This window comes from Lathamus discolor, chromosome 4 (assembly GCF_037157495.1).
Source record: "Lathamus discolor isolate bLatDis1 chromosome 4, bLatDis1.hap1, whole genome shotgun sequence".
NCBI lineage: Eukaryota > Metazoa > Chordata > Aves > Psittaciformes > Psittacidae > Lathamus > Lathamus discolor.
The window spans coordinates 24,730,593-24,742,932 of record NC_088887.1 but is presented as its reverse complement, the minus strand read 5'-3'; the positions used below and the strand labels follow the sequence as shown (position 1 = coordinate 24,742,932).

Genomic DNA, 12,340 nt, shown 5'->3' with positions numbered 1-12,340 from the left:
TCCAGGGCACCATGAAAAGACATTGAGCAAAATATCATGAGAAGTGATTAGGATGTTGCAGTAAATACATGTGAGCAAAGAAGGAATAAAGGAGAAGGACAAGGAGAGGAGCATCCCTGGTACATGGAACACAGCACTCATGTGAACACTGCTCTGGTGGTGGGCTCTTTCAGCTGAAGCAATCCAGGCCTTGGCAAAGAAAAGAGGGAAAGAACAGGGTTTGCTCTTTGTGTTAACTAAGCAAAGGGTCCTCTCTTGTTCCCACAACACATTAGTGGCAAAGGATCAAAAAAGGAGGTTGATGAATGAATGCAAGAGCATGTAGAGCCACCTTCAACTATAGTGCTTTGTTAACAAGTACAAATGGCAAATTTATTTGAGTAATTATGTTGCATTGCATAGACAAAATTGAGTCACTGAGCTCCAGTTTTTAAAGTTTTAAAAATACTTGTCACCTTGCATAATTCTGTGAAAATACTTCACATCTCTGTCATTTTTATCTACTAGAGGTTCTTTTTCCCAGATTATGAGAAAATCAATTGCACTTTTGAAGAAAGCTTTTGTTATTGGATACAAGATTTAGATGATGATTCAGACTGGGAGAGAATTCAGGGTCCTACTTTTCCCCCTATGAGTGGTCCTGATTTTGATCATACATTTGGCAACATGTCAGGTAAGGTCAAATACAAGTTGCTTGCAGATAAAAAGGAAAAACTTGATTTAGCTTATGTTATATCACTATACAATGGATTCTTCATAGTGGTATTATCAAGATGTAATTTTATTCTGCCATAAAAGTGAGTCAGTGCCACCAGACACAATGTTTTATGCTGCTGGTTGCCACCTTGTGGAAATGTACCAAAACTTAAAGAAGAAATAAAGAAATATATGAAGGGATTAAAGTGTGAAGTATTGAAGGTGTCAATGTTAACAGTATGACAAAGTGCCTTATCTGAGAAAGCAGTTTCTATTATGTAACAGTTTTATAGGTCAAATAACTGCATGTTTACCTTAAGGAAAAAAGCAAGCGTAGTTACCTTCAAGGCAAATCACTTCTATTTCATCCATATCTACAGGTGACATCCTCATGGTTGTCAGAGAACAATATTGATCTGACATAAAGTTGACTTGCAGGATACAAGTTAGAATTGCGTCCCCAGTTAGAATTGCGCACCAAACACAATAATTTAAAACACGTACAAAAACCACAAATACTCCCACAACTGCCATAGCGAAACAACTTAATTGTAAGTGATCATATCAAACATGTGCTTTAATTAGAGACATACTGATATGAATCAGATTTCATATCATGACTATATGTGTATCATGACTGCATATCCCAGAATTAGACTCCAAAAGTTTTTTTCTGCTTCAAAAGGAAACCCAGTCTTTCTCAGCTGATTTGTCAGTCCAGCTAAAACTAATTAAATTAATTTGGCTCTTACAATGGCTATAGGTATTCTATGCAATAATGCATGCTTTCTAAGTCAGCACTGGAAGTGAAAGGCCTGATTCAGATTTCAGACTAATTGTCAGGTACTTTAACATTCTGCATGAAAAAGCTAGCTAATCTAGAAGTATAAATTACAGAATATAGTATATATAATTGAAATTATGTCACTGCATTTATTTTTAGATTCTGTGAATATAATATTTACATATGTTACATGATAGACCAATCAAAATATCTACAGGATAAAATCTAAGATTAAATCCATGATTTCAATAAAACAAGGATTTTATTTTAGGACTTTTAACTCTGCCTAATTTTGCTTTTCTTTTGACAAATCGTGATGCTTCTGTAGCTTGGGCTCACATTGTATTTCCATATGGCAGCAGAAGTCCAAATTTCCAGCTGCAAGGAATTAACTCATAAAAAGCTAAACCCCCAATTTTCTTGTTTAAAATACTTCACCTTGGTATGAAATATTCATGTAGTCATTCTCTCACCCCCTCAATATGCAACTCATATTTTGTATGAAAAATTTTATGTGTAAAAAAATTTATAAAAATGCCAGGAAATTCTTCTGTAAAATCACAAGCAATGCCAAACTGGGAGACATTTTTATAAACTAAATAGAAGTTGCTCATGTGAATTGCTGCCCTCACTAAGTAAAAGGCAGATCTCCCACTGAATTCAAAAGGACTAGTTTCCCATTTCATGTCTAGTTCTGGGGAGTGTCCAACAAGCTTAAAAGCTCATTTTAATCTGTCATTGACTGGTGAATATAACTGGTGATATCATTCACATTTATTGTGTCAGAAATCTCCCAAGTCATGCAACACTACTTGTACTTGATATTATCATTATAATAATAATTATTATTAATATTTAAAATGTAAAAACTTTCATTAAAAAAAAAAGTCTGTAATTCTGACTGAAATGTCCTCATTATCTTGCAGGTTTTTATATTTCAACACCTATAGGACATGCATTCATAGAAGAGAGAGTCCGGATTCTGAGTCTGCCTTTGAACTCTTCAAATTTATCTTGTCTAAGCTTTTGGTATTCCTACATAATACCTAAATATATACTTTGCTTAAGAATAAAACCAAATAGCTTTCTTCATATATAATATTAACCCAAATCAGTGTGCCAGGAATACACACCTGTTTCTGTTTGGATTACCATGGTTAGTCTCAACTCCAGGCCTGCAACTTTGACTCCTTTATAGGTTTGATTCTTGCAGTTAATGTATTTTCTTTTTCACCCTGGATCAAATATTCACTTCTATACAGAAATTACATTAAGAATCCCTGAAAAATTTCTTGTCATGAAGCTTATCTAGGCCTCTGCAGAAAATATAGCCAGTACCAATTAAAACTTCCAGGTATATTCTAAACATATGATTCATTTTATTTTCATGCTAACTACAAATTAGTCCTAATTCCATAAAACCATTTATAAAAAGCTTGATCTTTTTTTCATGAAAACTCACTATGTTCTAATAACACCAAAATTGCTGCTGTCCCTCTAGGTATTTCATGTATGGTGATAATGTTTATTGTTTAAGAGTGAGCATAAGTAATGTGCATGGTTTGGAAAAGATAATTTTCGAGAAAAAAGGAAACTATGGGAACAACTGGAATTATGGTCAAATAACTTTAAATGAATCATCTCATTTTAAGGTTTGTAAAATTACTAGTTCTTTTTAAAATTTATTTTAGCTAAACTGATATCAGAATTTTCTGCCAAGTTAACCCAATAATCCACAGCTCCAAAGATAATATCTAATACTATTTACTAATACATGCTAGCATGCAGAAGACTAGAGTTCCCATTTGAATTGCCATTCCCCATTCCTTCTTCCCTACTCTGGAATTTGAAGTATTACTTTTGTGGAAAACAGAAAACCTTAACTCATGGGGCAATCAGTGTTATCACAACAGAGAGCTTTCCAAGAAACAAGGGTGTTTAAAGCCTATCAGCGTCTGAAGTGGAGGTTATAATCTCAATAGTGAATGTGATATGAAGCATTTAGGCATGAGAATATTTAAATGACTTCAGAATCTGAAGCAGTACTTTCACTGATTGATTGCAGAATCACGCACTGAAAGTGTGTTCCAGATGAAAATGTATTTGGCGCTGCATGGTTAACAACCAACCCGATCTATCTGTAAACAAAAAGAGGAGTCTTCTGCTAGATAATTCCTTCAGCAACTCTCTATTGAAAACAATTTCTTTTTATAGGTATTTGGGATGGCTTGCCTTGCTATAGTAGCTTTGATTGATGCAAAAGCGCTTCCAGCAAGAGACATTTACTATCTGAGAAAATAACACATCTGTGACCTGGCTGCACCAGATTTCTAGCAAATGTGTGTTTTATGATCTCAGGAAGAGTACTATATGTAGCTTTATTTCACCAGCACAAATTCCTTGGTAGCAGGGTTACTTTAGATCTGTGGATATTAACAAATGAGATTAATTTCAATTTTTCATGGAGGTATGCCATTGGATCAGAAGTTTGGACTGACAGCTGATACAGAATTTGCATTTCAAAAATTGCATGTATTTATATATAAAAAGTAAAGTCATTGAATCATGTTCATCATTTATATGAAGAGTTCCTGCAATCTTAAGAATGATCCACTCGGTTGGCATGGTGCTGGATTTTTTTTGCGAAGAATTCTGTTTTTTCCTCGATGCCCTTCTTTGAGTGATGCACTCAGTAAGAGCAATCAAGAAAGAAGACAAAGTGATTCAGCCTAGGAAGATGAAAAAGGCTTAATTAAAATATATTTTTTTTTTCAGGTTATTTTTGATGCCTTTAAAAGACCCGGTCTCAGTGATATTGCCGTGGATGACATTGGCCTGACAAAGGGGAAGTGTAACGATAGTATTTATGTAGAGCCAACTGTGATTCCATCTGTTACTGCTGTCCCTTCCTTTCCTAGTAAGTAAACACTAAATTACAGTTAGTTGATTGACATTTCCTATTAGTATTTCAGTATGAGTGATTCAGAATTTTCTGCCTTCAGTTTTATAAAAATCTCTCTTCAGCATTATAAAATTATCTTCAGGATAACATACTAGGGTTCAGATTCTCTGCCTATGGTTTTGTTGATAGTAACATGTCTGGTAGATTCACAGCTTAAGCTAATACCAGCACAGTATCTTCCAAAACTTGAAGCCTGGAGAATAATGAAATAATTAAAAAATTGTCTCTAAAAGCTTTAATTAGTAAAGCTGCCAGAAAGCCACTGAAGAGAAAGAAAGATGAAAAAAAAAGGAAGATTATAACCTCTATATTTGAATGATAAGCAATGTAGCAGGATAACAAGAGAATGAGCAAAGTCACATGAAAATATTTCTAGAGGTCTCGATTCACCAAGATCTGAGAACACATGCACACTGAAAACTCCCACATTTAGGGGAATGAATCTATAAAATAGTGCAAGAATGGTTTAAGAGTGGAGCATGATCTATGGGAATGTCTAACACCCAAAATGGTGGTATTACCAAAAATGTATGAGTTCTTTCCAATATGCATTTGGCCATATAGTTATTCCTACTGTATCTAATGACATAAAGCAATATTTGCTTTATAAAAATTTAAATAGGGAAACAGAAAGGACACAATGACAGTTAGTTCTGGTTTTAGAGGAAATGAGTGGACCAAAAAAAACCCCAGAAAACAATCAAGAGACTCTTTACACTCTCTTATCTAATGAGAGGTTTCAATATTTACACAAATTGTTGAATCTGCCAAAACTGAAGCCTGATTTCTTCAATTTTGCCTTTGGTAACTACTACTTGTGGTAAGGCAGGAGTGATAAATAAGTGATTGACCTAGTAATAATGGATAGGGCTTTTTTTTCTGCTTGATTTTGTTTCACCTCACTATTTTCTTTTCACCTCTTCCAAATCCCAGGGTCAGGGAAGGAGAAGGAAATAGGAGGAGAGCTGATTTTGCTTGTTCATAGTTACCATCTGCTCCAAGTCAAGTAGAAGTTAATGGAACATGAAACATTGCTACCTAAAGTGCGTGTGCAGTTCTCCAAAGAGATTATATAGCTTGATCCAGGCTCATCAAAATGCAGAGTTGTTTAGAGGAAAGCACAGACATGTAAGCTTCCTCAAAACATGCCAGTTTCACAGAGCTAGTTAGCAGAATCTCACTGAGAAAAATATACAAAAATACCTGTTGCCATCATTATACATCTGGAAAATATATCTAAAATGGTGAATAAAAATAGCATACGATGTTAATCAGGTCCACACACATTCAAAGCAAAAACTGGTACAAATATAAATAGAACCTGTGGAAAGCATTAAAACATCTGATAGGGCTTTGTAATTTATGTGAAAGAAGAATAAAAAAAAAAAGAGATTTCTGCAAAAAACCTATTCGCAGATGGCTTCAAATCATCAAAACACACAGTGAGTATGTTTCAGGATTGCCTCCTATTGGATTTACTGTCACTTACAAAGCACAACTAGTTGCTGTCTTGACAGCATATAGTAAATAAAAATGGTCTAAAATTGAAATAATAGAAAAAGACTGTTTGCATTTTATTTATGTTGAAGTACTGTGTACTAATATTGTCATTTTATCAAATCTATCGCCTTTAAATCTACTGCATCAGGACAGATAAGAAACCAAAACCTTCCAAATATAAGAGCAAAATTCTGGTTTTGCAGCTCCATCTTGAAGACATGGGAAAGCAGAATTCAATAAGATGTCTCTGTCAGCAAAATTAAATTTTAATAACACTAGTAATTTCAGTCATAAATCATCAAAGTCGGTTTTAGAATTTAAATGCAATTTTCATAAAAGTCATACAGTAGAGAGGTGTTGATGTCTGCCACCTCCAGCCATCTTTCAGGTGCTGTGGGTAAACACACCTCACAAATTAGTGTCAGTCTAATGATTAGTGGTATTATGACCATGTGGTAAATAGTTGCTGAGTGCTGCTGTCAAAACACGAGAGAAATGTCACTCAAACTATAGAGCTCTACTGCAAATATGGTGATCAAGTTTTAATATTCAAAAGAAGGAAGTGATCACATAGCATATAACTCCTTTTCAAGCAGATTAGAGAGGATCCATACTGTTCTTCTATATGATATGATAGCTCAGGCTAAGCTGTTGCTGCGGAAAAACTAACTTGTGCATAACTTTATTGAGGTATGCTATGTACATGCTGTCTGTAACCTGCTAAAACATCGTGAATGTTATCAGTCATCTTCAAAGAAACATGAAATTACTTTGATGGATGTGGTGCAAGCTTTCTAACACTAATGGTTTCAATACAAATGTCATGTCTATAAACAAGAGATAAAAGAATGTGAGCTAACCCAATTTCTTCTGCTAGACTTAGAGCTTTAGTAAGAGGCACTGGCATCATTCACAGTGCCACAAAAGGTCATTGAAAAGTAAAACCAAATCTTTAGTTGTGCGATAGAGAAGCTGGATTTGCTTTTGTCTTTTGCACAAGACTGTCAGCTTACACTTTCATCTAAAACAAAGACTGCTTTCATCTTCATATTCATTTATAACCTATCTTTTAACACAAACAACAGTGTGGAAATTACAGTGTAGATTACACACTTAAGATGTATATGTCAAAATAAATTAAAATCTTGGCCAATACACAGAGGATTTTCTTTATGAATAGGTCATATGTCATTTTCTTCAGTGCTGAGAAAAATTGTCTATTATACTCAGTGAAAAAAACAAGATCGTTTGTGCTGATTACTATTTGGTTTCTAACAAGTGACAGCTATATGAATAACTCCATATAAATTTGTGTTTAAAGATTACCAGAAATTATTAAAACATTTTTTCCATACATTAGTAAAATAAATTATTTCTAGTTTTTCCATGCAAGAGAAAAAAGATCATTACTAATGTGGCTTACATGTGGTCAACACGAGATCAGATTTCTTCATAAATTGCACCTGTTCTGCTATTAAGAAAGTCGTGTTTGTTCTGCTCATATTATCAGATTATGCTGACTAGGAGTCATATGGTTTTTATGCAGCTTTACAATAGTTGTGTCTGTTTGTACATGCAATAATGTTCTATAAAAAAAGCCAATATAATATTTATTTGTTGTTAACTGTATTTACAGATAGTCCTCATTGTGAGCTATAACTGAAACATAATATATTTGTTAATCAGTGAGTGATTGTTAGCAGTTCCTTTTCCTTACAAGAGTTTGTTTTTTTTCTTGCCAGGAGTGATGTGGTGAAATAGAAAGTTCTGTGGCATGGTTGTCATGATGAAGTGATAAAGTTCAGATCTTTCTTGTATATAGGAGCTTCCATGCAGCGTGATTCAATGGGCAAACTCAGTAGGATATGCAGATTATGCGGTCTCCAACCAAGTGATTCAGATTATGGAGTGCTGATAAGTCATAATGAAACACAAAATTTCAGCTGTAATGTGAGGGCAGAGGGAAGTGTTGAAGTTTAGCCAAATTCTGAAAGTTAAAAAAAAAAATAAATCAATTTTAATTCAAAGAATAAGCAAACAACAAAATTTAAAAAAGTAAATTTCTTTTGCCTCAACTCCTAATTCCTGAAGTAGGTGAAGGAGTACTGTTTATTTTTGGATAAAGTAATTGTAAACAAAAGAAGTCGGAAAACACCGAAGTTCATTAAGATGGTATGGCTGAACTAAAAATAAATAATATTTCTCAACATAGTGAAGTTTTGGAATGGGAAGCTGCATGTTTTGGATGTAAACTGCCATCTATATATTGAAAGAGAATATTGAGTAAATAAAGTACAATTAGCTGTCTGTGTGAGTGCATGTATCTGTACATACATATCTACAATATTTGCTTGTAAATACATTTTATTTGTTTTTATGTATAAGTGCATATACATGTTTATGATAAAGATGTCAATAAGAAAATAATAAGTAGTTCTTATTGGAGCAGTTGTTTCAAAGAAAAAGCAAATGGCCACTTTTACCATTTACAAGGTTTAGCTGTAAAAGTTTTTGGGTCCTGATGAAATCAAAATGACAGTATAATGGGGTTTTTGCTATAAAGCTTATTTGCTACATGACAAAATGTGCTTTATACTTGGCTATCAGGTAATGCTGCAAGAAGATGAATCAGATAATAAGCAAGTCATAAAAGCTAAGTGCATAAATAGGTTATGTTTGGGGGGGAATGTTCATCTGTTTCTTTGACATTTTCTAGCTTTTCTATTAATGTAATAGTAAATTATACAGTTGATTATAATTTATTAAAGAATGTATCACATTCTTTTATTATATTTTCTGCCATGTGCACAGCAGACCAAGAATCACCAAATGAAAGACAGTGTCCTTCCCCTAACTACACGGGGAAGACTTCTCATGGCATGATCATGAATACAGTTGTGCATCTGGGCACTAGTACTTCACAAATAGCAGTACAAGAACTATAGCTATAACACTATGGCACCGACTGCATGTATCAGCAGGTCTTAGACACTGTAACTAATAAGAACAGTGAATTTCTTAGAAACCTTTTTTCTTCAATGCTCTGTGTCCTTACCAGAGTGTTGGCTTCTCACAACATATTGTTCAGGCTCTATATCAATAGCACTGCAACTCTTACCCTTACAGTGATGAAGTTAGCTTGAATATCCTCTTCATAAAATTATTTTCTTCCTAACTTTTTAACAACAGATTGCAAAAGTAAGCAATAGGCTAATTATGTTTTTGAAATGTTTTCTTTTACAGCTGACTGTGGAGGGCCAGTTGAACTCTGGGAGCCAAACAATACCTTCAGCTCTGAAAACTTTCCAAACAATTACCCTAATCAAGCTTCTTGTAAGTCATTCTTCTCCAACTTTTCAGAAAAAAGTTTAGCTATATATAAGAAGTAGACATACTAAATCTGCTTTCCTAAGTCAGATGCCGTCAAACAAAAAAATCTAAGCTATACGTAGTGGGATCTTTTAACTGAAGACTCTATCGCTTTTAGCAGAAGTTAAGGAATCATGTTCCAGTTGACTAAAAAGTGATGAAAACCAGCATAATCCTTTGGAATGGGTTCAGACAGGCCAGTTCTGTCATGCCTATTATGTTAAATATCTTTATGTCAATGTAACAACAGACAAATTGCTGAACATCCCCATTTTACCATTATACCTCAACATATCTGCCAGGTTAATGTCATCATCTCTTCTGTTAAACAACTAAGCTTTTCTAGGGCCAAAGAATGTATGTATACATTTTGCAAGGGATCCTCTCTTTATACAGTGTTTCTTAACACACTAGTGAAAAATATTGATGATCAGGGGGCAGGAGCATCTCTCCTATGAAGACAGGCTGAGAGAGTTTGGCTTGTTCAGCCTGGAGAAGGGAAGGCTCTGGGAAGAACTTATTGCATACTTTCAGTACCTGGAAGTTAGAGAGGGACTTTATATAAGAATAAGTAGTGATAGAACAAGGGGTAATGGCTTTAAGCTGAAAGAGGGTAGATTTATATTAAGGAAGAAATTCTTTACCGTAAGGGTGGTGGGACACTGTAACAGGTTGCTCCAAGAACTGGCAGATGCCCCATCCCTTGAAGCACTCAAAGCCAGACTGAATGGGGCCTGGAGCAACCTGGTATAGTGGAAAGTATCTCTGCCTGTAGGAGGGGGAGGGTTGGAACTAGACAGTCTTTAAGGTCTCTTTCAACCCAAACCATTCTATGATTTTATGGCTCTATGAAAGACACCGTTACTGTACTAATGCTACTTGATATAGATTAAGCTACAGCTGGCAAAAATGAAAATGTTACAAGGTGGTATACTATGTGCTGTTGATGGATGAAAAAAGAAACAGAACTCTGTCATTACTTGTTAATGAAATTTTAATTATTTATTACTTCACCTTTCACTAGAGAACTGTGTTGTGTTGCTAATCACAAAGGTTGTAATTTTGTGTTTCTGTCTCATTTGAGTTATAGCTCTGATTTCCAGGTATTAATTTCACAAGTTCCCAAATGAGATTCCTGCTACTGAGAAAATGTTTTTCATTCCCTGAACAGATTATAAAACAATTGGGTTTGATTTCTTTTTCTTTTTTTTATTTTTTTTCTTTTACTTTCTTTGGAAGATTTTAATAGCTTCCACACTTACATAGATTAAATATTGTAAAGCATAGGCTAAATAGAAGGAAACACTTCTACTCTAAAAGAGACATCTCACTTGAAAGGCAGGCTTCTGTGCCTGCCTGATTATAGAAATTATCTTACTATCAAATAAGCCTTTAGTGACAAGTCTGTCACATTTTCACAGTTACAAAAGAGTTAGCTTTGCTGCTTTAGGGAAACTCACAGTTGTAATGAATGGTAAAAAAATGCATGTGTGTGTCTTAAGAGACTAAATCCGGTTTTCAAAAGTGTTTTAGAGATGAGAGTCAATTGAATTTTGAGTCTTGACAGCATAAATTGCTTTTAAAGATAAGATTTAGTCTTCTAAATCTCTTGGGTGATCTTAATAGCTTAACAGAGTTGGGTTTTCCCCCCAAATCCTTCAACCAGAAGGATTTGTAAATGTAACAGCTGAAAAGGTGATTTTTTGTGTGTGTGTGTGTTTTTCTATTTTCTAGGTGTGTGGTACTTAAATGCTGAAAATGGAAAAAACATTCAACTTCATTTTCAGTTTTTTGATCTGGAAAATATTTATGATGTAGTTGAAGTCAGAGATGGCAGAGGACCAGAGTCCTTACTTTTGGGCAAGTAACAGCATAGCATGCAAAATTAATATAATCAGATAGCTGGAGCAAACTGTTGGATATAACATGAAGGAAATTAACTCTCTCTAATTTTATTCAACATTTCTTCATATTTGGGGGTCTCAGAAATTAGAAGGAAAACTCGAGAAAGCATAATCTGTGTGACATCATATTTCCTAAATGTTTGCACACACTTAACTTTCTATGCAATCCCAAAAAAAATTAACTGCTTGATAAATAAGACTGCTCATTTGTGCTAACAAACAGAAGCATAATCTCTTAGTTGAACCTTATTTTTCTATAACAAATGTCAAATTTGGGGTGGAGCTCTGATCATTGCAGTCTGATAGCAGTTGTGTTTGGGGAAATAACTGTATTCATGTGGTAGCACTATTTGCTTTTGAACCCAAAACATTTTGAAATACATAAGAACAAAAGTAGCTTAAATATATCCATGTTCTCCTGGAGAATAGCTGTATATACAGGACAAGACCCATTGCCAGATGTCTTCTCTACAACAAATCAGATGACAGTAATCCTCCTTACGGACGAATCTACAACGAAGAGGGGATTTCTTGCAAAATTTACTACTGGCTACCATCTAGGTAAGCATATGAACCCATGTGTTTTAGAGGTTATAAAGATGTTCAAAGACATGTGAGAAAAAATGGAGAGTGGAAGTTGACCCTCAGTCCTTTATCAACAGAAATATGAAAAAGTTAAAGAGAAAAAGCCTGGTAGTTACCCATCTGTAGTTTGTTTTCTAGCACGAAAAATGACATTTTTGTTGCTTTATTGTAACTGGACCAATGCCTGTACCCTATGAAAAACTGTGTAATATTATGTGAAAAATTGACTATTTTGACCAAAAGCTATTCAAATGTTTAGAATGCAAATGCAAAATGTTCTCTATACAAGCCCCAGAAAAGATCACTTTGTGATTCACTTGAGGATGTTGTTAATGTGTTTTTAAATGCATTTGTGAAATATTTATTATCAATTACATCCACTAGAAAAGAAAAATGTATATGTAACTCTGATTAATGTTTGCAATACAGTTCTCCTAGCACCTTCAAAAATTTGGTCCTCAGCTTATGAAGGATCTGAGAAGAGTTAGTCTTTTAATTATTTGGACAGCAGTGTTTCTATTTCCAGCCAGTCCCCTTCTA

At 34.3% G+C, this 12,340-nt stretch overlaps 1 protein-coding gene across 1 annotated transcript in view; it reads left to right on the top strand.

The window, feature by feature from the left end:
- TMPRSS15 (transmembrane serine protease 15) overlaps positions 1-12,340 on the top strand; it is a 56,550-nt gene that overhangs the window by 23,303 nt on the left and 20,907 nt on the right. Inside the window, exons 11-17 of the mRNA XM_065675813.1 lie at positions 524-673; positions 2,407-2,509; positions 2,982-3,132; positions 4,256-4,397; positions 9,186-9,275; positions 11,046-11,171; positions 11,645-11,776. Of these exons, the coding sequence (XP_065531885.1) occupies positions 524-673; positions 2,407-2,509; positions 2,982-3,132; positions 4,256-4,397; positions 9,186-9,275; positions 11,046-11,171; positions 11,645-11,776 (894 nt within the window). The remainder of the gene's footprint in view (positions 1-523; positions 674-2,406; positions 2,510-2,981; positions 3,133-4,255; positions 4,398-9,185; positions 9,276-11,045; positions 11,172-11,644; positions 11,777-12,340) is intronic.